General features: G+C 50.5%; 4 protein-coding genes across 4 annotated transcripts; 2 read left to right on the top strand and 2 right to left on the bottom strand.

Annotated features, from left to right (window-relative positions):
• Positions 1 to 6255: 6255 nt before the first annotated feature.
• Positions 6256 to 13471, bottom strand: LOC131291431 (adenylate cyclase type 9). The gene is made up of 7 exons (XM_058320641.1): positions 13194 to 13471; positions 12055 to 12514; positions 11249 to 11997; positions 11068 to 11168; positions 10246 to 10612; positions 10122 to 10203; positions 6256 to 9920 (listed from the first exon to the last, which is right to left on the bottom strand). The coding sequence occupies exons 1-7, from the start codon at positions 13433 to 13435 to the stop codon at positions 7215 to 7217; spliced, it is 4707 nt and encodes a 1568-aa protein (XP_058176624.1). The 5' UTR covers positions 13436 to 13471; the 3' UTR covers positions 6256 to 7214.
• Positions 13472 to 18857: 5386 nt separating this feature from the next.
• LOC131291268 (clusterin-associated protein 1) lies at positions 18858 to 20296 on the top strand. The gene is made up of 3 exons (XM_058320456.1): positions 18858 to 18879; positions 18951 to 20102; positions 20178 to 20296. The coding sequence occupies exons 1-3, from the start codon at positions 18858 to 18860 to the stop codon at positions 20294 to 20296; spliced, it is 1293 nt and encodes a 430-aa protein (XP_058176439.1).
• A 195-nt stretch (positions 20297 to 20491) lies between these two features.
• Positions 20492 to 26633, bottom strand: LOC131291471 (uncharacterized). The gene is made up of 4 exons (XM_058320690.1): positions 25794 to 26633; positions 25216 to 25325; positions 21020 to 21269; positions 20492 to 20926 (listed from the first exon to the last, which is right to left on the bottom strand). Exons 1-4 carry the CDS (start codon positions 26631 to 26633, stop codon positions 20492 to 20494), a joined length of 1635 nt encoding a protein of 544 aa, XP_058176673.1.
• Positions 22108 to 24399, top strand: LOC131291470 (protein phosphatase 1H). Its single transcript, XM_058320688.1, has one exon. The coding sequence runs from the start codon at positions 22437 to 22439 to the stop codon at positions 24309 to 24311; it is 1875 nt and encodes a 624-aa protein (XP_058176671.1). The 5' UTR covers positions 22108 to 22436; the 3' UTR covers positions 24312 to 24399.
• Positions 26634 to 26889: the final 256 nt, after the last annotated feature.

Here is a 26889-nt window from a genome sequence, read left to right on the forward strand (position 1 = left end):
GCAGGCATGGATCATGCGTCATTGGAATGTCTTCGACACGGTCGAGAATGAAACACGTGCATGCGTGCGTACAGAATTTTCTAAGGGTCTTGGGGTTTTCCCCAGCGAAACTAGCAACCAACAAACGGATACGGATCAATCGTGCCCATGACCATGGTGTTGGATTTTTCCGCAACTTAAGCATGTCACGTTCACTTTAACCAGTTCTTTTAAGGTACGCAATGATTTAAGGCCAGTAGCCTGTTCTAACAATGGGTTTAAAAACTATTTAAAATACTAAGACATACACACTGATAGAAACAACTTATTACTGTTATAAAAGATTGTATTATTAATTATACAGTTTTATGTTACGTTATCAACATTTAGTGCAGGATACATTCAGTGAACTTAATTAGTAAAGATTGTTAAAAATTTGCAAATTTAAAGTAATGCTAAAGGCGAAATCCTTTCCCGTGCCAACTACAATTACCAGAACTCTGTACTTTTCCACCATCCACTAAATTTATGAAAGCGAGCTTATCTTCCCATGTAGTCATTGAAACTCACGAAAGTCAAGGTAGACGACCGACCAACTGGACAGAGTGTAGTAACACTTACGGTGAAGTTTGCAGTCATGTTTTTTGGAGAGCTTCATGTGGTGAAGTAAAAGTCGCAATCTCTCCTACTCACAAGAGGATAATACATCTAACGGTAGCCATGCAGCCATTCGTTCGCTTCAATCTCGACTTACTAATCCGTGACTGATCTGCACCATTTCTGACCTACACAACTTGAACACATTCGCTCCGCTGCAAACCGGTTTTCGTGGATGTTTTGGATCCATCCTATAACTGATCGATCTCGAATCTTGTCGTATGGCAAGATGCGCCTCTGTTTTGCGTGTCTAGTTTCTAAACTGGGAATGTGTGACATTCGGCACTCTTTCTTCGATGCATAATACTGTTGGTAATTACTTTTTTTGGGAGGCCGGAACAACGTTGCAATGAATAGATCGAGTGTGATTGCATTGTGTGACTTTAGCATCGTGTGTTTGCAACGTGCGAAACGTGCTTACTCGCACCGGTGCGCAAGTTATATATAGCTTAAATCTATGCTGTCAAGGCTTCTAAAGCCGGACATTGAGGTTGTGATAATAAAATAGGAAAAAATAAATAAAAAAAGGTCCAGGCTGACCCATTCTGAAACGCATTGCTTGATAGGATTGATAGGCTTGATGCAAAATAGGTTGTTTTTGGAATCTACGGAAAGCATTCACTTGGTTTGTCAGACGGTGCCGCCGATTCGTCCACTGTTGCTGGTGGCGGGCCGTAATCGCTGCTCGGGATAACGGACACCTGTGACATGAAGCGCTGTCCAATGCCCCATGCACTAAGCATGTTCATCACCTCGTCGAAAAGGTAGTCCAACTTCATCGGGAACATTACCTTGTGGAAAGAAAGTCCAGCTTCACCTGAAACGTTAGCGTCATGTTTCGAATCAGTCCACACGACGTTGCACAGACGTTTCTGCTCAATGATGGCAAGCACTATTTCCTCCATGGTCGCGCTGGCCGGTAGGCCCAGCTCCTTTGACCGATCGGACGGCTCGGTTGCAATATAATCGATTGGACCGGCGTTCGTTGAGCCCTGGAGCACAAATCTGGGCTTCTTTTCATGCTCCACCCGGAAGCACACCGTCCGCTCGAAATGGCGTCTTTTTTCCAGCTCAGTTGGCTCGAATGGCATATCAATAACGACGCTTCCTTTGGAGCTACCGGACGGTACAGCTGCAAGTTCGTTATCCTTTCCGATCGAGGCATCGGTCGCCGTACCCTGAAGCTCAGAGCAAAACGCACTGTACGCCGAGCTTGCGATCGCGTGTTTGCCCTTCTTTTCCTGATCCATCCGGAAGCATACCGTCCGGTCGAAATGTCGCATTTTCTCCAGCTCAGCTGGCTCGATTGGTATATCAATAACGACGGGTGCCGTATCGTTACTCTTCCCGATCGCGCCGTCGATCATCGAACGCTGGAGCTCCGAATTTACGATGTCGAGATGGCGCTTCGATTCCTGTTCCATCCGGCAGGGCACCAACTGCTCGAACTGGCGCCTCAGCTCCAGCTCAGCCTGCTTGGTTGGTATATCAATTACGACACATAACGTGCCCATTTTGTAGCTTTTAATTGGCTAAAATTAGAAACAAAAAACAAATCAAGCAAACATAGCTTAACTACGGGCGAAAAGATCGGATAAAATACACAAACACTACTTACCGAGGGAGGGTACTTATAATTTTTGTGCTCTTTTCCGTTAGGTACACACTACGTTGGTGTTGGACGTTGTTGGAGCAGTCAACTACTTCTCGAGGTGCTCACTGTTTAGAAACACAGCCAGAAAAGAAAATAAATGATAAAAACAAGCAATAAATATCTCACCTGTGGGTCACATGTATCATAAACGGTGCTATTTTCAATGCCAAACGAACATCTGATTACATCTCCACCTAGGCCAACCGTGTGTTCCCGATTTGATGGTGCACGCTGCATTTTGCCGCCGCCGAAAAAAAACTGCATATAACAATGTTTTCGCTAAGTTCCGAATGAGCAAGCTTTACCCGAAACTCGTCACAAAAGCCAATGGGAAAGGTTACAGCTGCCTGCCTGCCTATTCAAGCCGATGGAGGGGGGGGGAGGACGATGGGGACCACGATCCTGCCGGTTTGCTCGCGTGCACAGGAAAACGAGCACTAGATGCGATTATTGAGAGCAAAAATGCAGCTCTTCCAACTGGTAAAAAATCACAAATTTACCTCAAACGTTGCTGTTTGTCGATTTTCGAAACGATCCGAAAGGGATGGCACGTGCCCTGGACGTTCGCACCAATCAATCGCCGGCGTGCAACTGGTGATCGGGAACGAGCTTCGACTACAGCTACGTGCAATACTCATGCAAAACTAAATCGTAAAAATACAGCCCTCGTAAGCGGTGCCATGAAAGTTGGTGTCGTTCGTTTATCGACGGATAATTCTCTGGCAGCTGCAAGACGAACGGTCTGCTGGCCCAGTGAAAGGTGTACAATCCGCGATTATTAGATGAGCGGCTGTCGACAGGTCAAAACATTCGCCGTACCAGACGGATTTGAACGCGAGAACGAATGGCAGACAATAGAAATCTTTGCCGACTTTCTAGAAATGCGCGCGGCTCGCATCTTTCCGTTGAAGAAGTAAGAATCTGTGCCATCAGCGTATTACTTTCTGCACAGTTCTGTTCATCTACGAAGCATACTTTCCTTCATGGGCATCGCGGTATAACGGACAGTTTGAATTTGAAAATGGAAAAAACCGTTACCTACAGTTGTAGTCGACATCACACTTTGTGGCTTTGTATGAAATGTTCGAACATGTACTTCAAAGCTTCTACGTAAAATAAAGTTACACATCCTCCATACGTTAAAACAGTTATTTTACAATGATGTTATCATTCACAACGATACTGTGCAATCATGGTAGGTAGAAGTGTTATTGTTGCAATGATTTAAAAATGACTTTTCAACCAATATTGGGAAAATTCTGTAAATAACTCATCATTAGATTAAAATCGTGATATAATCTGCACCAACGATATATTTCGCAACACGTAACACTTGGTACTTCAATGTTTATTTGCCTGGTCCACCTACTTCCAATCTAGTGATTTGCTATTTTGCTTGGGTCCATCTTTTGCAACATGCCGTTTTTATGTTGTTTCACGTTTGATGCTTTGAAAAAGTATTCAGCTTCTTCTAGGATATATTTATAGTTTTTTTCCTTGTTTGTACACACATTTCATCATAGACATTGCATTTTATATATTATAATTAGGCGAATAAAATACCTGTCGAGGCGCATCAGAGGCTTTCATTCCAGTATTACCTCTCGCAGTTTGTTTTCCTTTTCAAATTTGCTTTTATGTTGTAAAATTTGATCCGTTCTTGTTCTCTACTCAAAAAACAAAACGACAGGTGCTCGTACACCCTTGATCGTTCGTAATCGCGTACTGTGCGTACCATCGGGTTAAAACTGCTTCGTGAAGCTTCCGAGGTTCAATGGTCCATTCGTGTTCAAAAACGGTTGAGTTGAGCCGCTTTAGTTTCCCTTTTGTTTCGTTTTAAGTGTTAAATTAGTCCTCCCGCTCAATTCCATAGTTTCCTGTTTGCTGTTAAATAATTTCTTCACTTGTTTTATTTCCATTTGGTTTCGGTATCTTCGTTACATCCCACTACCGTTTACTTTCGATTTGCTAAACGTATATTTTATTTTCGATCATATGGTGCTATCATTTCGTTAAATATTTTGGATTGAGTATTACAACTGATTCTCCCTTTATGTTACATCTATACCTGGTCTCGCTTTCCGCTTCCGTGGGGCCTTGGCTGCCCAATAACGACGGAAAGGATACCCTCAAATTATTGCTTTCTAACATACAGTGTTCTACACAGTTTTCTTTTTCTTATTTTCTTGTTTAGCTACATGTATGGTGTTTACTCAGCTTCCGGAGATAGTACGCCATCTAATCGGTACACAAATCATTTCAACCCTTCCTTCTCAGCCTTTTGTTTGTACTACTTCCTTAGGAAACATCTTATTTTTCTCGCCAATCGGCTCACCAACAAAACATACATGGCTGCCGCAAGAAACTGCTTCACGCCGACGATAGAAATGTACGCCGCTTGCTACAGTGTAATGCTTCGTTCGATTCTACCCATATTAATTCACTAGTTTGCGAAAGTACTGCTTTCCGATGTACTCCCATACTTCGTTGATGCTTGTTACACGATGGGCTGGCGTAAAATGTCTCGCACGACAGACAAACCGACTTTACCTCACAGATCAAAAAACAAACAACGATAGTAAAAGCGGAACTTGCTGTGGTTGAAGGCGATGCCAAAACCAACAAGAAAGTAACCCAACCGGTAAACACATCCAATTATCGAACCGTTTTTGATATGCTTTTCCTTCTTTTCCTTTGATCTCTATCTCTCTTGTGATGTTGCGTGATGTTATGTGTAAGTTAGTCCGTTAACTGAACTGCAATACATGACACATGTTATACCTATACGTCTTATGGGAATGGTAAATAGCGTGCAACGTTGTAACGTATCGTTTCCGTGCTTAACGCAAAAACAGTTTTGAATATCGATCACAGCTACCGTCGTGACTTTCGTTTTTAAAAGATAAATATGTGTTTCTTCAATTACGAGCTTTGCATGTATGTATGTATATATAGATATATATATATATTAATTAATATACTTGGGTGTATAATATATGCGTAACAGTGATGGCATTTCGGTGTAGAAGCTTATCGGTTAACAAATCATTGTTTTGGCAAGAATAGATATAGATTGAAATCTCTCTTTCGTGTGACACGTGTCCGCTGCTGCTGCCGTTTTGAAGCGTGTGTGATTTGGCGCACCTTCATATGGTACGCATCCTCTTCTCCTTTCGTTTTCCTATTTGCTTTTTTCTAAAGTAAACCGTGCTTGCAGCAGGGTAATAAACTTGTATAAATTATTACTGAATGATTAACAAAACAACATCTATTTACAGTTGGCACGTAGTCCACAAAGTTGTGATCTGCTTTCCCCTGCTCCGTGAGCATCAGGATGGATTGTTGCGTGTTGGAGATGATTGATGCTCATGTTGTCTTGTCTAGTTTATCCTTTCGCGAAATAAGAGCAACGCGGGTTGGACGCAATGACAAAACGCGGAGAACATTGTCTCACTTCCGCTTCCTGGTCATTGCGAATGATATAGTACCGTGTTGTTGAGACGAAACCAACAGACTATTACGCGTTCTAGTTCGGCTCGGCAATTTCTGGTTTTTGTCTATTCCATTCGACGCAGCTAAACTGATAAGTTAGACTTAACCTGTAGATTCCTTTTAGAATTCCAACTAAGATAACAGCTCGTTAATATTCCATTCCTTTACCAGCCGTTTACTATCACCATCCCCGCAAGGTGGTTTATACTACTTCCAGAAGAGGATCGAAAAAAGATAAATAGTCCAAAGAGAAGGCACGTACGTAGTATCTTGGGTGCGCGTTTCTTGTGTATTCCAGTACGGTTGGTTGGTCGCTACTAGCGTTTTGATTGAAAGTTTTCAGCTACGCATAACGAAATAACAGAACAGTCCTAGTGCTATCGCGCGGGTTCCAATCTTTTCCTTGTTTTAGGGTTTATTTTTTGTTGGTGGCGACTTCTTTGCTCGTTCGCACTGGCACTGCACCACTCACCAGGATCAGGTGAGAGGGTCAATTACAATCTGATGATCTAAAATAAAAACTAACTCCGCTTAAGAGATAAAACAACACACCTGCATGTTTAAAAAATGCGTGGTACATTTGGAACCATTGGCAAGAATTGGTTGATACGAGTAGATGCCGAAACATTGGTTTCTTTACAGACTAGCTATTATCCGAGGAGTGTTTCGATATCATCGACCTTTTATACTCTTGCCATAGATCCCTCCAGCCTTGTTGGCGCTGATCTAATTCATCTTCTTTTCGTGTGATAACTTATCCGCACCATCGGTATCTAAAACGAAGCAACAATCGTTAATTATAAAATAGTACTAGCACGGTAAAACATAATACGGTGAAGTCCGGGTCAGCTCCATCTGTTCTCATACTCGCGCTAGGACGCATCAAAAAGGCCAGGGATGCCCCGGGGAACAAGATGGCAAGGCAATGCGAAACCGAACGGACGTTCTGCATCTATCGTGCGAGATTAGTTCACTCCGCTAGCGCTTGGCTCCTTCTGCCAGGCTTGTGTATAGGCGAAACCATTTCGTAGTTATTCTATTTTTGCACATATTCCTCCTTGTTCGTTTGGTTCGTTTGGGCAAGATTTGTTTCTCTGTTTTGTATATAGTTGTTATACATATATGTATATATAGTTGAATGTTTTGCCCTCGCCTTTACTTTCGTGGCATGCACTTGTGAGAGCTGACAGTTGATAAAATCACGCACCGTCGTTTCGCGGGTGCTTACGAACATCTTTTCGAACGCTTCGTTCTGATGTGTTTCAATGTGCTACTGTGTGCCTATGGTACGGTATTCTAGATTTGTTGTGCACCCCTTGAAAAATAGAAAACGTGATGCGTGTTGGTACAAACTAGAATAAGCAAGATCGAACCCAAAGAACCGCCGTGAGAGGCAGGCACAGTTTGCCGATTCGCCGCCCCTCCTCTACCTTTAAACGGGATCTATATCTAGCTCGGGTGGTCCCAGTAAGTCAGGTTTTTTGCTAACCAGCAGGTACACTTCCATGTGGTCCTTGCCCTTGACGTACACGCTGCCGCGCGGCTCAAAATCGTAGCGTTCGCCGAGCACCGGTATGCAATCGCTACCGACCTGAATGCGACCAGCGACGCCGGTCGAGTCCATGCGGCTGGCGACGTTCACCGCGTCGCCCCAGATGTCGTAGTACAGCTTGCTCGTGCCGATCACGCCGGCCGTCACGTCGCCAAAGTTGTAGCCGACGCGCATGATCAGATTGAACTCGAGCAGGTCGCGGTTGAACGACTCCACCACCTGCTGCATGGCGAGCGCAAAGTCAAGCAGCGTGTACAGGTGCTCGTAGTTTTCACCCCGGCTGCTCGGATCGAGCCCGGACGCGGCCATGAACGTGCTGCCGATCGTCTTGATCTTCTCGACGCAACGAAACTCGGGCCGCGCCAGCAGCTCGTCGAAGTCGCCGATCAGCTCGTTCAGCACGCGCAGATACTCCTTGCCACCGAGGTACGACTCGTCGTACATCTCGTTAAAGTTGACGATGCTGGCGAAGATGATGCCGATGTTGTGGTGGTTCTCCGAGTACTTGGCCGTGTTCTTCAGCTGCTCCGCCACGTGCTTTGGGATGATGTTGTGCAGCAGCATGTCCGCCTGGTTTTTCATGTTCTGCACCCGGATCTTGTCCTGGTTGGCGACCGCGCTACCATGGAAGCTCAGCCGGTAGCCGATCTCGAACTCGCGGTTCAAAAACCACACCAGCACGAGCAGCAGAAACAGATCGACGTAGATCTCGATCCGGTAGTTGTTGAACCAATCGAACTGGGCGCGGTGGAGCATTTTGCTGCCTTGCGGTAGTAATACGGCGTCGCCCAGAAGAAGCGGCGTGCCAGCGGCGGCACTCGCATTGGCGGCGACCTCGAGTGCGGCCGTCGCCACCTCGAGCGCCTGCAGCTCCACCATATGCCCGACCGCGATACCGACGAACGCGGCCGACGTGATGAGCGCCATGCAGTTGCGCATCCACCAGTTGAGCTGCGTGAAGTTGCAAAAGTGCACGATACAAATGTACATCAGGAAGCCGTAGTGAAACTCGAACACGCGAAACTTGGTCACGTCCATCATGGCAAAGTTGGAGAGGATCGAGACGACGGGCAGGGACATCAGGATGCCGCCACATAGGTGCCACGGGTACCAGGCGGACGCGAGCTGCAGCAGGCAGTCGTAGCAGCTGCGGGTTGCGAGCGGGCGCGCCCGACGCACCGACGGCTTGGCGCTGCGCTGTGCCCTCCGGCACACCTGCTTGGTGCAGATGAACAGCGCGAACAGCTGCACCGTGCTGAAGAACACGAAGATGCACACCCAAACCTTGTACGATTCGAGATACACCGAGGGCGAGAGGAGAAAGAGCGAGGTCGAGGTGGCCAGGTAGACGACAAACGAGACAAGCAGGTCGATGTAGGTGTTGTACTTGGGCGTGGCGAGCGTCGGCGGCCCGCCATCCTCGAGCTCGGACGCCGTGTCGCCTGCGAAGCGGTGCGCCTTCGAGCGGAACTCCTTCTCCATTGGGCGCGACTTGAAGCGCAGCGAGAGTGGCAAGAGCGGCGGCTTTACCAGGTAGCTGCGCTGCGAGCGCGCATTGTCCCGCACGCACCGGATCAGCTGCAGGTCGGACTGCTTGCGCAGCTGCTGCAGGCAGGCGGCGAGCGGATCCGGATGCGGTCCACACTGCTGCTTGTCACCGAACTGCAGGTTGCCGTTCGGCTTGAGCGTGCTGGTGGCAGTCCCCGCGGCACCTGGGCACTCGGCCGCCGACGCCATCGGTCCCGCCGAGAGACTGGACTGCGAGCTGGTAAAGTAACCAGACACACGGTGCACCGACAGCCCCACCGTTTGGCTCATCAGCATCAGCTGATGCTGGATGCTCGAGCGCCGACTGTTCGAGCGGATACCGGAGTCCTTTCGGGAGGTGGCTGATGGGGATAGGCTAGCTCCGTCCGCACCAAGCAGCCGTGCGCTCGGACAAACGACGACCGAGCCGTGCCGCACGTGCTGCTGCTGGTGGTCGGCGTTGCATGCGGCGTACGTATGCGGTGCGTTGGTGATGGTGGAGCTGCGTGGTCGCCCTAGGGTGCCCCCGGCGCTGCCCGCCGCCAGCTCGTGGATGATCGACGAGCGATCGGCCTGCTGCGAGCGGTAGCTTCCGGTACGAGCGAACGGGGAAATGTCGCTGCGCGATTGCGAAATGTACGAGCGCACATCGATAATCTCGTCGAACATCGAGCTCTGACTAGCGTGCGTCAGATCCTGGCCTTGGCATGCGGCCTTTGCGCCCCCACCGCCACGGCTGATGCTTCCACTGGAGCAGGTCGCACCAGTCGTGGCCGACGCGCTGCCATTCGATACGTCCAACGTGTAGCAGCTGGGTCGAGGCGTAACGATCACGATCGGCACGTGTTGATAGCACTGCTCGCCACCGCATGGCACACCGCCACCCTCGTCACAGCTCTTACTAGTACTATCACAGATTCTGCCACCCTCCGCCGTCTCCGGCGTGCTACCGTTCGGCGCTACCGCTGGTTCCGAGCGCTTCAGTAGTCGCCCGACCCGCCACTGGTGGAACCGGTCGGTCGCGGATGTTGCCGCCGACGATACCGGACCATTTTCCCCCTTCCCGCGACCACGCTCGCTCAGCAACGTCAGAGTAGTGGTCGATGGAGGAGCCACTGGATGCAGATGGGGATGATGCTGATGTTGATGGCAGACGCAAACGCCACCATCTACCGATGCCACCGATCGTCTCGGGCTGAGCTGCGCCCGGGCCGGCGCTCCGGCCTGCAGGCGTTGGGTGGCCGAATCGCCCGGATCCACCATTTCGTCGTCGGAATCAAAACCATTCGAGATCGATTTGGCACTGATGATGATTTTTGGTTTCTCCACCGCACCACCACTGCTTCCGGCAATATCCACCGCTCCTCCACCACCACCACCGGACCCTCGTGCATGGTTCAACAGGCGCGTACCGTCGCCCTTGACGGCCGACTTGATAAATTTCGTCATCTTGCTCAACGACGCGATGCGGGGCCGCGGCGTCGAAACAGGCGAGGCATGCAGGGAGGAGAAAAAGATTGGCCCGGCAGGAGACGCCGGTGGCACGGCGGGCTGGATGGCGGACAGGTTGGTGGCGCTGCGCGAAAGGCAGGAGCTGTCCTGGTGCTCCTCGCTACTCGGGTACGGCGGCTCATCGATGGGTGACGCAGCCAGCAGGTTCATATCGGTCGGCAGACCAATGCTCGACAGTCCCTCCGTGACCGACCCGATCAGGTCGGCCTTCTTGCCGAGCACAAAGTACGTTCTATGACCTGCGGAGAACAATAGATCGCAGGTTTTTAGTTCATTTTCAACTGTTGCCCAAAAATAGAAGAAGAATAAAACATGTTGAACCAAATTAAATGTAGTTGAATGGTCTGTTTCCTTCCATTTTGCAATATTTGCGAGCTTCAAATGTGAAATTCATGGTAGGTTTTACATACGCTGGAAAATGTTACCTCTTTATATGTATACCACTTTAGAAAAACTAATTGTTTTTTTCAGGGAGTGTTACTCATCAATTTTCGAGTAAACATTATTAGAAACAACTCAAATTGTTTTTGTTAAGGAAGCACAAGATGAGTTGTATGCTAATGTAAAATCAAAAACTGTCAGTAAAAGAATACAGAAAGAAAGGACTGAGGATCAAAATTCGTTATATAAAGGTGGAAGTTATAATCCTACCACCGTTATGAGAAATTAGTTGCACACATTGGTTTATACATACCGTCCACTTCTTCCCCTTCCTCAATAAAGTACGAATCACCGAGAAAACCGCACGTTTCTTCTGACACATGCACCTGGTCGGGCTTCCCGCTAGATTCCATGCTGGAAAAGAGTGTGTGAGAAAAGAAAGGTATTACAACTCGTCGATCTGCGCTCTGCAAGGGTAACCTTCGATCGCTTACCGATTTGCGAGCGTTACATCGTTGCTCCACACGTCGAACTTGACCCGCTTGGTGCCAACGATACCGCACAGCACCGTCCCGGTGTGGACGCCGACGCGCATCTTGATGCCCTCATGACGCTGCGCGTCAAACACACGGATCGACTCGATCATGCCGAGGCCCATCTCCACGCAGCAGATCGCGTGGTCCGGCCGCGGCTCGGGACACCCGGACACGCAGTAGTAGCAATCGCCGAGGGTGGAAATCTTTTCGCAGCCATTCATCAGGCACAGGTCGTCGAACCGCTCGAACAGGTCGTTTAGAATTTCCACCAGTTGCTCGGCCGTCTTCGTCGAGGACATGCGCGTAAAGCCGACGATATCCGCGAACAGTATGCTCACGTTCTCCATCCGGTTCATGTGGAACGGCCGGAACAGCGACTTCAGATCGGAGGGTGTGGTGCGCCGGGCGGCCGCGGCCGCCGCCGAGTACGGCTGATCGAAGCTGGTGCCGCCCCCCTTCGGAACGCTGCCACTCTCCTTCAGCAGCAGGTCGGCCACCTTCGGCGGCATCATCGAGTGGATCATCTTCTCCTTCAGCTGCTTCTCCATCTCGAGCTGACGGCGCACCAGCAGATTCTGGCCAACCTTCATGAACGTGCCGCGCATCCGCACGACCGTCATGATCAGTATCTGGATGCCGATCAGGTGTACGCACAGCTGTATCAGCACCCGTATGAGCATGATCTTGTAAACGAACGTGTCCGTGGTCTGACCGTGCTCGCCCAGCGTCGCGCCAGTTCCGAGCGCGACCTCCGATTCCTCCACTAGCCGTGCGGCGGTTTGTGCAGCCGAGCCCAGCAGTGGCGACCCGTTCGGGCGCGAGTTGTAGTCGTAGTGCGTCTGGTGGAGAAACGAGAGCACCTCGAAGCAAACGGAGTAGGTCATCGTGATCGTGCAGCAGAGCCACAGCGGCAGCGGTATGATGGTGTAGATGAGCATGACGATCTCGATGCAGATGGAAAAGTGGCCGAGCGGGCTGAGCGCTTCGCGCGTCAGCAGCAGCAGAAAGAGTGAGAACATGCACAGCAGAACGGCGCAAAAGGAGGAGATCAGGTTGGTGTGCGCCCGGTAGAGGTCGGTGCCGGTCAGCCAGAGGCCGGCGAGCGCGAACAGGAAAATCACGCCGATCGCGACCGTCAGCAGCGTGAAGCTGGTCGGGCCACCGTCAAGCAGGAAGTACAGCAGCCACACGAGCGAGCAGAGCAGGATGTAGAACAGTGCGAAGCTGGAAGAAGCAGAACGACATGCATCAAGCAACGACATGCGAAGAGCTCACTATGATGTTATTATATTATCTTCGTGTGCCTCGATAAGGATCGAAAAAAAAAACGTTTCACTACGTAGAGTACTACTGCGAGTGCAAACCATCGGCCCTCCATTTATCATCCTTAAGATCCCAACGAGCTGTAAACGAACGTGTTCGATGACATTCAATCACCCAAGGAGGTAAACTTGCTTACAATTAAACACTTGATTATTTCGTATACTTGTACGTACTAAGGCAGCGAAGTCAACTGTTGCTTCTGCAAGAGTATTTTGTTCAGTTACTCGCAGCTTCTGAGTCGGTGGTGTTAAACGGTGTGGTGATGTGTATGAAGATACGAATGCGATAGGGAAAACGGTCTAGGATAATGCTGGATGATCGGCTTGGAAATTGAAAGGCCTTTAACGGCTTCAAATACGAAAACAAAAGCAGAAGTACACATCATCTTTTGATATTTCTTCATTCTCTAGGACAACATAAAAGTCTTCGCTGAAACCTGCCAATTGAATACAGCCGGGAGAGGCCAGAGGATGTCGTTTGTAAAAGGTCAGCTCGTTGGGTGGGAACAGATGTAGCCTTTTCCTGGCAGTCGCACTCACTAGTGCCAGTCATCGCTGGATGGCATCAAGCTTTAGCTTACCGAAATTTCAACCGTAGCTGCGGAAACACGCTGGCCTGGTACTGGCCCTCTAGGACGGGCGAGTCGAAGCGCGGATCGAACCAGGAACGTGGCGCAGCCCGCTCGAACGCAACCGGCAGCATCACGCTGCAGCACGAATGGCGCCGCCCGGTTTGGCTCAGATACGACTGTATGTATGGTGCTAGTGAGATCTGGATGTCCTCGACCGAACCTTTTTGGCTTTCGGTCAGCACCGGGGGCATAGTGGTAAACGAGGTCGACGTGCGATAGTTGGATCCCGCCTGCTTGGTAATATAGAACGAAATAAAGAAAGTAGAAATTAGAAAAATAAAAACCTAGCTTCAGTAATAAGCACTAGGCAAGATATGCAATTCCAATCAATTCATTATCAGCTCGACACAAAAAATGAAGACAGTACTCTGTCTGAAGAGGAAAAAGAGCTAGCACGTCCCTTTTGCATATAAAACGAAAAAAAAATGGAAACAGCGGTTTCCGGCGTGAACCGTCCCTTCAGAGTACCATCCCTGCAACACCTCTTGGCAATCCAGCAAAACAATTTCCAACAATGTAACGCACGCTAGGAGAACTCGAACTCGAACACACAAGCAACCCAACGCGCCGCATCACGTATCAGATCGTCCAGAGATGATGCCGCAGAACGATGCCGCTAGTGGACGATATCTTTTCGCGGCTTCAGTTAATTTTATCTTCCCCTCTCCCACAACAGCTATACACACACACACGCACACTCTCCACCCCGCCATGAAATTGATTACACCAAGCTTGGCAAATGCGCGCAGCCAGTAAGTGGTGACGGTCGCAAGAGCGCACGGGGTTTCGGTTGTGTCATCAAGATAAGGTGCAATTTTACTTTCGTCTCTTCTAGCTCCTCAAGGGGTGGCAGGGGATGGGGGAGGGGGCAGAGAGAACTAAGGCCTCGCACTTACACTGCCAACGTCACCGGCCGGGAAGTCGCGCTGAGTGCCGGGTTCCCGCTTCGTCTGCAGCTACCGTCTGTCACCGTCGACGATTAGGAACTGCTGTGCCGTGCGAGATGATAGGCCCGGTCCCTCGGATCGGATGCACTTGAACGACCCCCCCTCCAAGCTGCGCCCCTCAATGATGGTGATGGTTATCGCATAGTTTCCAACATGGAGCACACATACGCACAAGGCGAATAAAAAAATGAACCCTAGAATTTTTCGATGCCAAGATCTGGAGCGGACAACCTCCCGTTACGCGAAGGGAGGTACGGTATCTGCAATGTCTTCAATGCCACCTTACGGCCCACACTCTCCCGGCCTGTCTCGTTGCCATTAATAGACGCTAAAACCATCAGCACGCGCACCGTGATTGACTCTAAAAGATACACCACCAGTGCATTATCTTTGTCGATTTGGTTAGTTTTTGCAAGCGCGTCTCCTCTGCCATACTCCCATCGATCTGCCGACGATTCGAACTGTGTCGGGCGCATCGGCAACGAAAAATCGGCACCAACCAATTGGATTGTTTGTCTTCCAGTTTGTCGCGGATGTCATGCGGAACCGATAGGGCAATTTCGGTTTGAAGAAAGCATACAAACGGGGGGGCAGGAAAGGAAACCACGCTCAGGACGACCAGATCAGGCTGCGTGCGCTACCAGTGATTATTGGCAGATGATTAGCACCACCGGCCCGAAGAATGGCACCAGACGGTGACGTTGACGACAGCGGCGTGCAGATGATGACGACGATGACTAGCAATGCGCGATCGTACAGGCCAGTGGTAACCCGGTGCCGGTGAAATTGATCCGTTTATCACGATCCGTGGTCGCAATTATTTATACACATAACGTTCGCTGAACGGGTGCGCTACTTACATCCGACATTGTGATGGCAATTTGATGCTTGATGTGGAGTTCTTCGGCAAGAATCGAATGGGACTACGGGCGTCCCTTCCGGCCTCTGCGCGACTTGGACGGTACTGGATCGAGTACACAACACACCGATGTTGGTGATTACGAATTTGATTTTCGCTCCCGTTCCTTCGCCAAACCCAATCCAGTATCGGAATGCAGTGTATTGTTTAGAAAACCACTAGCAAAAACGTTTCTCTCTCGTGATGTTGTTGATGATGATGATGATGATGATGGCGGTGGTAGTGGTGGTGATGATGGTGTTGCTCCTGCTGCTGCTTCAGATTCTTCGTCCAGCATAGATGCCACGATTCTGACATGGTGATGTAATGTTTCGGAGGCCTGAAAGTGACAAAGACAAAATTAAACAACAAGTCAAATCTATTGGCTTTTTGGGGGCAACCTGGCGTTACAATTCCTGTGACGAATAGCGACAAATAATAATAATAATAATAATAATAATAAACCCGCCGAACCCACACCGAACCAAGACTGCAAGAACGAAGATTGGTGGATTTATCACACATAGGTATCGAAAATTAAATTAGGAGAGCCGCGGACCGCAAAATAAAGAAAAGAAGTTACACACCCCAACCCGAACACTCGTACCGCCTACGAGGGAATTTGGAAAAGCATCACATGGCTGAAAAAGCTGCTTCGCTGGCCCAGCAACGCGCGGATGCCGAAACGAGACACCCGAACCGTGAGCGCGACCGATGGCTGTTATTATGTTTATTTGGTTGGTTTTGTTTTCCCAGCGCATAGAATTAGATTAAGACGCCTTTCCAAGACTCTCCACCGTAAAGGAAAAGAGGAATAGATGGGGCAGGAGGGTTGAGGGAGGGCCAGACCGGAAAAGATAACGCCAGCGAACGGCGACGCGGTACGATGGTGGCGAAGGCGCCAACAGGCCCACAACGGTTAGGCAATCTGTTGCTGGTGGCTTCTGTTTGCTTTGCCGCATCGTGACGTCCGATTTCCGGCCCGTGTAGGCTGGTATATTTTGCGGAAACATTGTTGATTCAATTTTGCTTTTCAAAAGGCAACGGTTTGCGGCAGGCATGCATATAGAAATGCGCTACAGTACAACCGAATTTATTCAGCCGGGTTCGTTCGTGCAATCGAATGAAAGTTTTCATTGCTTGCGTTGTAAGAATCATTTGTTAAATAGTGTTACAGTACATAAGAAAATTAAAGTGTGAATGTTTATACTTTCACAAAAATATACAAACTTTAAAAAAGGGTATACGATTGCAGTAAAGAAAAAGACGTACCACGTTCAGACCAATTATCATTTCAGGACCACATAGTACATCAGACTTGAATTGACGAAGTTGTACTGCATTTCTAGCCGAGACTTTGTTGTAAGTGAGGCAATTGGGGTGAATATTTTTGGACTTTAAAAATATGTCTGCTGGTCTAAAGGAAAACCAAACAAACTCGTCAATCATGGGAGGCGTTTCATGCTGTCGCAGTCCGCTTCCTCCGTCATCATCCGAACGAGAGTGGTGCCTTTGCTGCGATTAGTCACAGGTGTACCGCATCAAAACCGTGTCGGCCTGCAGCTGAATTGTAACCTGTTGTTATAACAACTAGCAAACGTCAAGCTACGAGGCCGTTCAGCAACGTCGCTAAGTGGTCCGTGGAGTGTTTGGCCACCGGTTTCGCCAAACAATCCTGAGTCAGAGCATGCGATTCCGATGGCGGTTGGTTCCTGCCTTCGACGTGTGTTGTGCACATTACAGCACGTTCCGCTGGCAGAATGCAAACAAATAGTATGGAGATCGAATAATGGCTTGCAACCACCTGTGTGCACCGTCCACTCTCGCCGCACATCTCCCAACTACGATGCACAATAGCCTGGAGCATGGCGTACCGGAAGGTAGCGATTAGAACAGAGACTAATCCGACCTAGCGAATGATTTGGATAGGGAGGGTGAGGTGGGCTGGATGCTGGCGACGAATTACCGATGGAATCCTGTCTCGATGGTTTATTTATTTTGTTGTGTATAGATTGTTGCAATCAAGGGATGGATAGAGAGGGTAACGAGGTAGGCAATAGAAACGGGGAAGGTATATCGTTTTGCGGCCGCGCAGACACTGCGCAAACACAAGCATAACAATCGTTGGACGTAGTACGGTGGTATTGGGGCTAGTAGCAATAGAGTACTAGCGTAGTAAATAGTAGTAGCAATAGTAGTAGTTATAGTAATCGTAGCAATTGTTCATGCCTGACAGTCGGTACCGCAGGGATAATGGGAACGGCTGGGAAATGGTGTAGTTCAAACCACTTGATTTTTTTTTCTATCCGATTCTTTTCTTGGTTTTGAAGCATAAGATAGCGGGAAGGTCACCACAACTTTTGGTGTGGGTGTGGCAGGAGATGAAGAGACAAAGAGATGGATAAGTAGAGATACCGAGCGGGGTGCAAGGAAAGTGAGATAGGACACATCTATTACCTTCAATCAACATGCGAAGGTTTCGTGGGCTGGCGTCCGTGCGCCAAACCGAGCACCGCGGTCTGGGATCCGGTAGACTGTCGACGACGACGACGACGGCGGGACGGCGCTCAACCGCCCGGGGTTGCACTGGCTGGTGGTGATGGTGATGGAGACGGTGGCCGTGGTAGCGGTAATGACGGCGATGCAGGGCCAACGTTTCGCTCTTCATCGGAGCACTTTAACGGGATTCGCCTCGATTGAAGTAGGCCGTAATCGACCTCGGCGGTACGGGATAGTCCCACCGTTGCTCTCGCTGGATGTCGCTGTCGATGACGATGATGATTGTGATGATGTTGGCTGGCCGAATGATGACGACGGTCGAGGTGACGGTGGTTGCAGGGTTGGTTGGTCGGTTGGTAGTAGAAGCAACAAATGATTACCTTGGGACACTCTATTCGCTTTTCGTTGCTAGGGCTCGTCCCTCTCGCCTGGCCACTGTTCACATCTTCACGCTACACAGTCCGCTAGTAGCCACACAAAGTCACACCGTGCACTGTTCGTTCATCGAAATACCTGTTGTTTTTCGCTTTTCCTGTTGTTGAACGTCCTTTCGCCGTTTAGACAACACTTTGTTTTTCCACCAGCACGCCTAGCACGGGTCAGGTAATCGGCCAGTCTACCTGTAGCCTTTGCTTTGGATTCAAGGCGAGTATGACAGAATGCTTGCCTGTACGCTGCACTCTCGTATACACATACTCGTAGGCGCGCGCGCGCAGACCAGTCGCGCGGGCACACACACGTCTGTTGAATGCCCTTTGGATAATAATAATTTTTCTTGCACGGACTTAAGGAGTTAAAAACGAAGGGCAGACAAGATAAGCTGCAAACTGGTTGAAGGGTTTTGTTACGAACGAAGCACCTTGCACGGTGAGACCAGACCGTTCGTTTGCGAATGAGAAGGTAGAAATGCAAAAGCAAAACATTCCACCGGTTTACAATGCCTAGGTCAATTCTTCTCATAAGCTTCAAGTGGGACGTCAGAATCGAATGACAATTCTGGGCATTATGTTTACATTTTCCGTTGTTGTGCACACATATTTTGTACACAAATAAATGATTGTTGTTGTTGTTTCGAAACATGTAAAAATTAATAGCAACCAGCTATTTCCCTGCGTACGAAACCCTTCCTGAAGTTTGACACAATGGATCAGGACAAAAAAATGGCAAAACCACCAACATGTGATGGAATACGTTGCTACTTCTTGCCATGGCAACCGCGGACTGCAAACAATTGGTTAGGTGGGATTTTCACACGACACAGTGGCAACAATGGCGTTCAAGGATGTTCGAGGTACGGCGAGAGAAATTATCATCAAATTTCAGTTTAAAAAAACTAGCTAAGCCCAAAATTTTCTACTCCAGATTTGGCCGAACAGCTGAAGTTGCTAGGCTACCCGAGTAACATTCCCATATCCGTGCTGAACACACCGTACGGTGGGCCGGAAAGTTTCAAAGCGTACTCGGACATTCTTCAATGGCTGATCAATCGATTGGAGCCGAATCTGGTGCTCGCTGGCGGCACACGGTCGGAGCACGAGCGCATTCTGTTCGTCCGATCCGCTACGGAGTTTCTGGTTACCAAATCGAACATCAAAGTAAATCCGCGAAAATTATACGCCAGCTCGGTGGCAGCCGCGAAGGAGCTGCTCAAAGTGACGACGTTGCTTATTTCATCACCAAAGGTGACCGGACACGAGGAGGAATCAATCAAGTCGCACGTGGAAATTGATTTGTCCGATAAAATCGATGATCTCAAAACGGTCCGTGGACTATCATCCGAGCTCACCAATCGAGGTGCGGTACTGTATGATTTGTTGAAGAAGGAGCTAGTAAACCGTGAGATACGTAACGTACAGTCGACTAGATCGTTGGAGCTCGTGGCGACGGAGAAAGTAATCAGAAATGCCATATCCTCGCTGCAATCGAAACATACTAGCTCCAAAGCCGTACTGGAAAATCTGAAGGCAGAAAACAGCAACATCGTCTCGAAGATTTCTCGAAAATCTTCCGAGCTGGAACGATCCAAGCAGCGTCTTCAGGCGCTGCAGAAAGTAAGACCAGCTTACCTGGAGGAGTTCGAAAAGCTTGAACTGGAATTAAAAGGCCTCTACGACCAGTACATAGTTCGCATACGGTGCGTCGACTCGTTACGAGCGCAGCTTATAAGTAAAAATCGAACTCCAACCCCTACCTCGCCTGTGGCGCGCATCACGGATAGTAGCATGACGATCCTCCCGGAAGGGCTGATGGAATCGGACGATGAGAACGAGGAAGATGACGATTTCGATGAGCGTGACGATGTGAAGCTGAAAACGGATCGTCGCGTCCTGCGAAGTGAGCTGCTGAATCGTGACCGTGGCTCTACTAGATTTCGGACTCGAACCGATGGTGGATCACCTGGTGGCAAGGATCGCGGTAAAATTATCGGCAATATCGAGGACGAGCTGGGTCCGCTGGATAGTTCGATGAGCTCGGGCGAGTCGGAAAGTGACATAGAAATGGGAGGAAACGGATGTACGCAGTTGCCGTTCACGTTCTCGCTGTGGGCCGGTTTAGGTAATCGGATTCGTTTGTTCTATTTCTTTCCAGTAATCGATGGTAGCCTGCGCACGGACGACGATGAAGATGAGAGCCTTGCCAAAATGCCTAGAGAGAGCTCAACGCTTACCAGAGGCCCGAAACCCGACCTTAGCGATGAAGACTTTTAAACATCATTTGTGATCGGTTTATTACTATACGCATTTGCATTTTATAATACCTCATGCGAAACTATCATAATGAAAACAGTAAAAAGTACAATCGTTTATACACTACTTTACAAACACATTTACAATGCATAACAATTCTAGCAACTAAAATCTTGAGCAGAGTACTGGTAGAAATGAAATTGGTCCCGCGCAAGCTTACATATGAATATCATTGTAACGTTCGAAATTTGTACGATGATCAATCAGCATCAAATCATGATGGTACGTGTGCGGAAGCGATGGATGATGCCCACTGTTGCTAACGATGCTGCTCGACAATTTCTCCTCCTCCTTCGCCAGATAGCTGTCGGCAATGTCTCGATCTAGGCCAGTGTAGGTAAACGTTTTCTCCAGATCGGAATCCGATTTCCGCCTGGGCCGCTCGATGTCGGCACCGTTTCGTTCGTTGTTCATGCGCATCGTCGACCGTTTGCGATTCGTACGCGAGATTTGTGCCTCCATCAGGGCGCTCTCCGGGTACGGTTGGTACTGCGGCACGCCCGGTGGCATCAGGTTCGGTGGATAGATCATAGACGAATTGCCGGGTGGCGAAGATTGAACCGGTGGATACATCGGCATCATTGGAGGGAGCTTTTAATGAATTGTGTACAGAGAATGAAAGGAAAAAAAGAAGATTAATACAACCGATTTGGGAGCTGTTCCGCATGATGCAGTGTTACATACCCCGTTTCCGGCACCTGCCGGCACCAACATGACCCGTTGGGACGTCCCCGTGCTATAGTTATCGCCAACTCGATGTTTTTCACCGTACATAGAACCGAAGCTTCGTTTCAGCATTGTCTGATACATCATATCCTTAACGCCCGGCTCGACGTGCAGCGAGTTTATATAATCTTCCACCTTCTGCTGGGTCATGAACGCTTGCGAGTTTGTGTGCATCACATTGTCAATCATTTGTAGCTTTTGTGATGGTCTGAAAATTGGAAAGGAAAATCAATAAAACGGAATAGGTAATATCGCAAAATAACGGACAATTCAAGTTTGTGCGGCTCACGAAGTGAAATTGACTACAGATGGCGCTAGGGGTGAGTGACATTCACCGCGTGAGGCATGTGCTGAGTGCGAGTCATTCTGACGCGAGCAGTGAGATGAGAAGCGGCTGTGAGATGTCGTGATTTTCTTAGGAATACCGTGTTTTCTCTTTGAATGTTTGTTTCCAAAGTGTCAGCAGCAAGGGGCGTAAAAAAATTGAATATACTCGGACAGTACACATCCGACACCGCGCTACCAGATTTCGTTTTCGTGAGCAATACTATTAGTACCGGATTGACAACAGAGCAGGCACAAGTTAGCAATAGTGGCCGATGGGCGATGAGCATATGATGAACTAATTTGTTCCATTTGCGACCAACGTAAGCCCGAACCCAGCAAGAAATCCGTCCCCGAATCGCATGTCTGCCGAGCGTTGTCGTCGGATGGCACCAGCAGCAGTGGTTTTGGAACAGCCTGTCCATATGTAAAGGAAGTTCTGTGCAGTTTGTTGCGAGCGGTGTTGGCTGCTGATCGGGTTTTGCAAACCCCGTACGAGTGGGGCTTTCGGGAGCAGAAAGCTGGAAGGAAGTGACGGATCTGCCTCCGACGGGCCTGATAAGAGGTCAGTGTTTCCCCGTCACACAATCACGCCAAACTTGGTACGTAGAAGCGGCGCGATAGGGCAGACGAGTGACATCCGATGCCAGTTGTACTATTTTATTATTGCTGGGTTTTCCTCTCTCCCTGTCTCGTTCGTTCACCAAAGGTTTGCGAGGGGTACGGAATGTTGCCGCACCGTTTTACCATCCGACACGAAGGAGGTACTAAGTGAATTATAAAACATCTTCACAAGAATACCACAACCAAGCTACTAAGCGTTGGAGCGGTAGGTGGCAAACACACGGCAGTGAGCAACACACGGTGAGAAGAAGCGACCGGTGACGGCCGGTGGACGAAGGGAAGAAGCAGCGAGTAGTGCGTGACTACTGCAGTGCAGCCGCGCATCATTGGCGTCAGCCCATTTTTCCTGCAATTTGCACCGCAGCTCGACGAAACAGCTTCACCGCCAGCTCGGTGAAGCTCGCGCTGAACCGGCTTCACACTGGAGATGTTCAACCGTATCCGGATCCGTGTGCTCACCGCGGTGGCACCGGATCCACCAGCGCTGCCTGCTGGCCATGGCGGGCATCAAGCGTACGGCGGTGGTGGTGGTGGTCGAACGAGCAGCAGTCACTCCGGCAAAGACTATGACTCTGTCAGTGGAGGCGGGGGCGGTGGAGGTGGCAAAAATTTGCCCGAAAAGTTCCAGTACGCGCGGCCACCGTTCCTGCAGCTGCTCACGTACGACGAGCTGAAGGCGAGTGCGGATCACAACGTGCGGCCGATCATAGTGCCGCGCGACATTTCACTGCTACCGTGGAACACCGGGTACGCCGAGTGCGTCAACTCGGGCAAGTCGAAGTGGAACGAGGACCAGGCCGCCTTCCATCGCCAGGTCCTGTCGCACCCGTCCAAGCAGTACCACGACCTGCCGTACACCTACTTTGGCATCTACGATGGGCACGCCGGGTACGGGGCGGCCCTGGCGGCTGCAAATCAGTTCCACTACATCCTGCACGAGAAACTGGTGGACGTGATCGACCTGCTGATGCCGCGCGTCGAAAGCGAGGGCGGTGGGCTGCCTCTGCACGCGCCACCACTGTTGCCCCATCCGAGCTTGTTCCACAAGCAGGTGTCGAAGGATGAGCTGATCGTCGGAGCGCTCGAGTCCGCCTTTGCCGACATGGACGCAGTGCTGGCCGAGGACCGTGATAACTATCGCAATGCGGGCGGCTGCACCGCACTGGTGGCGCTGTTCATCCTGGGCAAACTGTTCGTGGCAAACGCCGGCGACTCGCGGGGCGTGCTGTGCAAGCGGGTGCGGCGTAGAAAGGTGCAGCCGTCTCACGACAACCAAATGAACGGCGAACGGGAGCCGGCGGAAAATGGTGAGCTAGCCCCGGACGACTTTGAGGTAGTGGCCGAACCGTGCTCGTTCGACCATACACCCGACACGGAGCGGCCCCGGTTGCTGACAGTCGGCAAGCATAATCCGGCCCTGCTCGGCGGTGAGTACATCGCCATGGAGTACGCCAAGAAGCCGACCTCGAAGGATCTCGGCACGCGCATCCTCTACCGACAGGGCGCGATGCGCGGCTGGACCTACAAGACGCTCACGGTGAATGATCTGAAGATCCCGCTGGTGACCGGGTCCGGCAAGCGCAGCCGACTGCTCGGCACGATCGGTGTAACGCGCGGCTTCGGCGACCACGATCTAAAGGCGCTCGGGAGTAACCTGCCGATCAAGCCATTCCTCAGCGCCCACCCGGACGTGCGGTGCTTCGACCTGTGCCAGGTCGAGGGCGACCCGACCGGACCGAACTGCGACGGCGACTACGGCATACTGGTGATGGCCACCGACGGCTTGTGGGACGTGAGCGAGTCGGCCCAGGTGGCCGCGACCGTGTTCGGCACGCTCCGGAAGTTCCCCACCGAGCGCCACCGGTACACGATGGCGGCCCAGGAGCTGGTGGCGAGATCGCGCGGTCGCGCCAACGAGTCCGGCCACTGGCGGCTGTCGGATTCGCGGGCCGCTGCCACCGTCGACGACATCTCCGTCATCGTCATCCCGGTGCACCAATACTACCTGGAGTATCTCGAGTGGACCAAAACGGTGGCGGCCCGCAACCAGGTCCGCAAGGCGACTGCGACCGCCACCACAGTTGCCGCTCCCGTCCCGCTGGTGCCCGAGGCGGGGCTGGCCAAGGAGACGACCGGCACGGTGGCATCAGGCAATGATTTCAGCTCCTCGTCCGAGTCGGAACCGCCGGAAGAGGCCCAGGAGGCCGAAAACAATCTCAACGCAATGAATATTCCGCCGCCGGTGGCTAAGCTAACGACGACAGCGCAGCCGCTGGGTTTAGCCGACGCCCTGCCGCGCTAGAGCAACGCTGACACAGGCAGACAAGTGATTTCAATCATAAGTTCCAATAGATTACAAAACGCAGGGCTTCGATGGTGACGATTATGCTAGAGGTCTCTTCTCTACCCTCTACCCTTGGGAGGACAAATCATATTTTGCCACCTATTTAACTACCGGTTTGTAGTCGAACACTCCTACTCGTTTGTAGAACTCCTCCTACGTAGACTCTCCGAGTGGTGCACTCCACTCCAGCGCGGCTGTTATTGTAAATCAAGTGACTTTCCTTTCCAATTTCAATCTCTATCGACGCCGACTATAAACAATACTATATACTCGTAAGCAAACAAATTCGGTAACTTATACGTAGGAAGAAAAACAAAAAAGGCTAACGGAAACGTTAAAGTATTTATGCCGCGACACCACGACGTCGTCTGTTCGTTCGCTCTTTCCGCTCAAGGATGTAGCCACACCATGTAGCCAGCGCTTGCATCCAGTGTTTTCGGTAGGCTTTAGAGGTAGGACGAGCGTAAAGTAATTAGGTTCTAGCCTGCCGTCATAACCCCTCGATGGGGACGGCATCGACGAGCAAGATGGTAATTTATAGAACAAAGCGCAAGAAAAAAAAACACCCAAAGAAGGGCGTTGAGTAGCGAGCGGAAGGAGCGGGTTTTAGGTTTTAGTATGATCCTTCACCCGGCGAAAGAGGACGCCTTTGCTTAAGATAGTTCTTTGCCGTCTCGAGATGATATCAGTACCAGTAGGATGTAAGATGCACGCACGGCGTTAGGGAAGGGATGCTGGACGTGCCAGCTTCCAGCAACGAAACAAAACGAAAAGGGAAGGGAAGAGAGCGAAGAAAACCAAACGGGAAACAGGAAGCGATGCAATCGGTCAACTCTGCGGCTTGCAAAGGGGTCACACTCACCTGGAACATAGTTTGAGGGCCGAGTAGTAGACGGAGAAGACGCTGATGAGGAAGTGTACGGCCAGCGCGACCAGCAGTCCAGTGCCGGCAGTGACGGCACCCCAGATTAACTGTGGATTTTTGTTGGTTTGTTTATTTTTTTATTATTTTTTTTAATATAGGAAGCACAAGCATTCCGTTGAAAAGAAAGAAAAAGAAGATAGAGAATGGGGGCATGAGTAGGTGAGGTGTAGTAGGCATGTTGGCGATGTGAGGATGAATCGTGTTTAGGACGGATCGGCTGAAATTTGTGGCGCGTGATGAAATATAGAGAACTCAAAAATATCATATTTCAACGTACTTTTCCCTCGTGAAATACTTGGGTTTGTTTGTTTTTGTTTTTTAACCTTTCGAACCTGAACAAGCTCAGTACGGCAACTCTATTGATGATAATAAGTGTAGGTAGGTTTGTCATAGAGAAAGTTATTTAAAGCCATTCAACGTTGATGGCTGTCTGTCATCTCAGAAACTCAAGAGTGTGATTTTTCATCTTTTATCGACGTTTGCGTGGTGGAATGCTTCGGTTACTCAAGGCTTACCTCGTCTTGCTGGGCCAAGTTCGCGTCGCGGACGGCACCGATGCCGGTCAACGCTAGCCCGAGCGTGCTAGAGGCGACGCAGATCAGGTTGACCGCCAGGAAGCCGGTCTTGGCCATCTTGACGTTCATCAGTCCGAGCGAACCGGCGATCCCGGCGATGGCGCCGCACCACAGCCCGGTGCCGGCCATGGCCAGCGAAGCGTTCCTCGCGATGACCAGTCCGCCGAGGGCGGCCAGCGTTACGCTCAGCAGCAGCTGGATCAGCCCGAGCACCACCGTCGATGGGAGCTTCTTACGCTTGGTGCAGCCGGGGCCGGCACCGGGTGCGAACAGTAGGTTGGCCAACGAGGCACTGCCCAGCGGCTGACCCTTGCCCATCGCCTCCGGTCCAGGGGCTGGCGCAGCCGGCTGTTCCTTCTCGCCTCCTCCTCCGACGACCTTTTGGTGTTTTGCTTTGGATTTCGTCTGCTTTCGCTCCTTGCTGGTCGGCCCGGTGGCCGGTGCATCCGGACCGGACGGCCGTCCGGTACCACCGTGGTCCAGATGGCCACCACCCCCACCACCACCCGCACCATCCTCCTTCCCGGTCGGCATGCTGTAGAAGTGTCCGGACGAGTCCGGGTAGCCGTCGTGCTTGGAGATGATGGAAATCTGCGAATCGGTCAGGCTGTTCTTGACGTTGTTCGGATTGACGCTCTCGAAGACGGCGCGCGTCGAGGACAGCAGCTCGTCGCGCCGCTCCTCGTCCATCGTGTCGCTCGCCTCGAGCCGGTCCACCAGCGAGACGCTCGTGTTCATCTCGTCGATCTCCTTCCGGATCTCTCGCTCCAGCTGCTCCATGCTGCTCCGGCCGCTCGCCGCTTCCCTTCCTCCGGCGATGATGATTTCGGTGCGATCGACACTCACTGCCGGCGTCCGAAGGGCATCACAATTTCCCACACACACCCAGGGAAAACCAGAAGAAAAGCTAATCAAACACACCGCTGCAAGATGGAGGTGGAGGAAGAGAGAGAGAGAGAGAGAGAGAAGGAAAATTACAAAACGTTGATGAAAACCATACCAAAGAGGAACATTTCTATTGCACGCTCGAAAGCGG

Source organism: Anopheles ziemanni, chromosome X, assembly GCF_943734765.1.
Source record: "Anopheles ziemanni chromosome X, idAnoZiCoDA_A2_x.2, whole genome shotgun sequence".
In the NCBI taxonomy this organism is placed as follows: Eukaryota; Metazoa; Arthropoda; class Insecta; order Diptera; family Culicidae; genus Anopheles; species Anopheles ziemanni.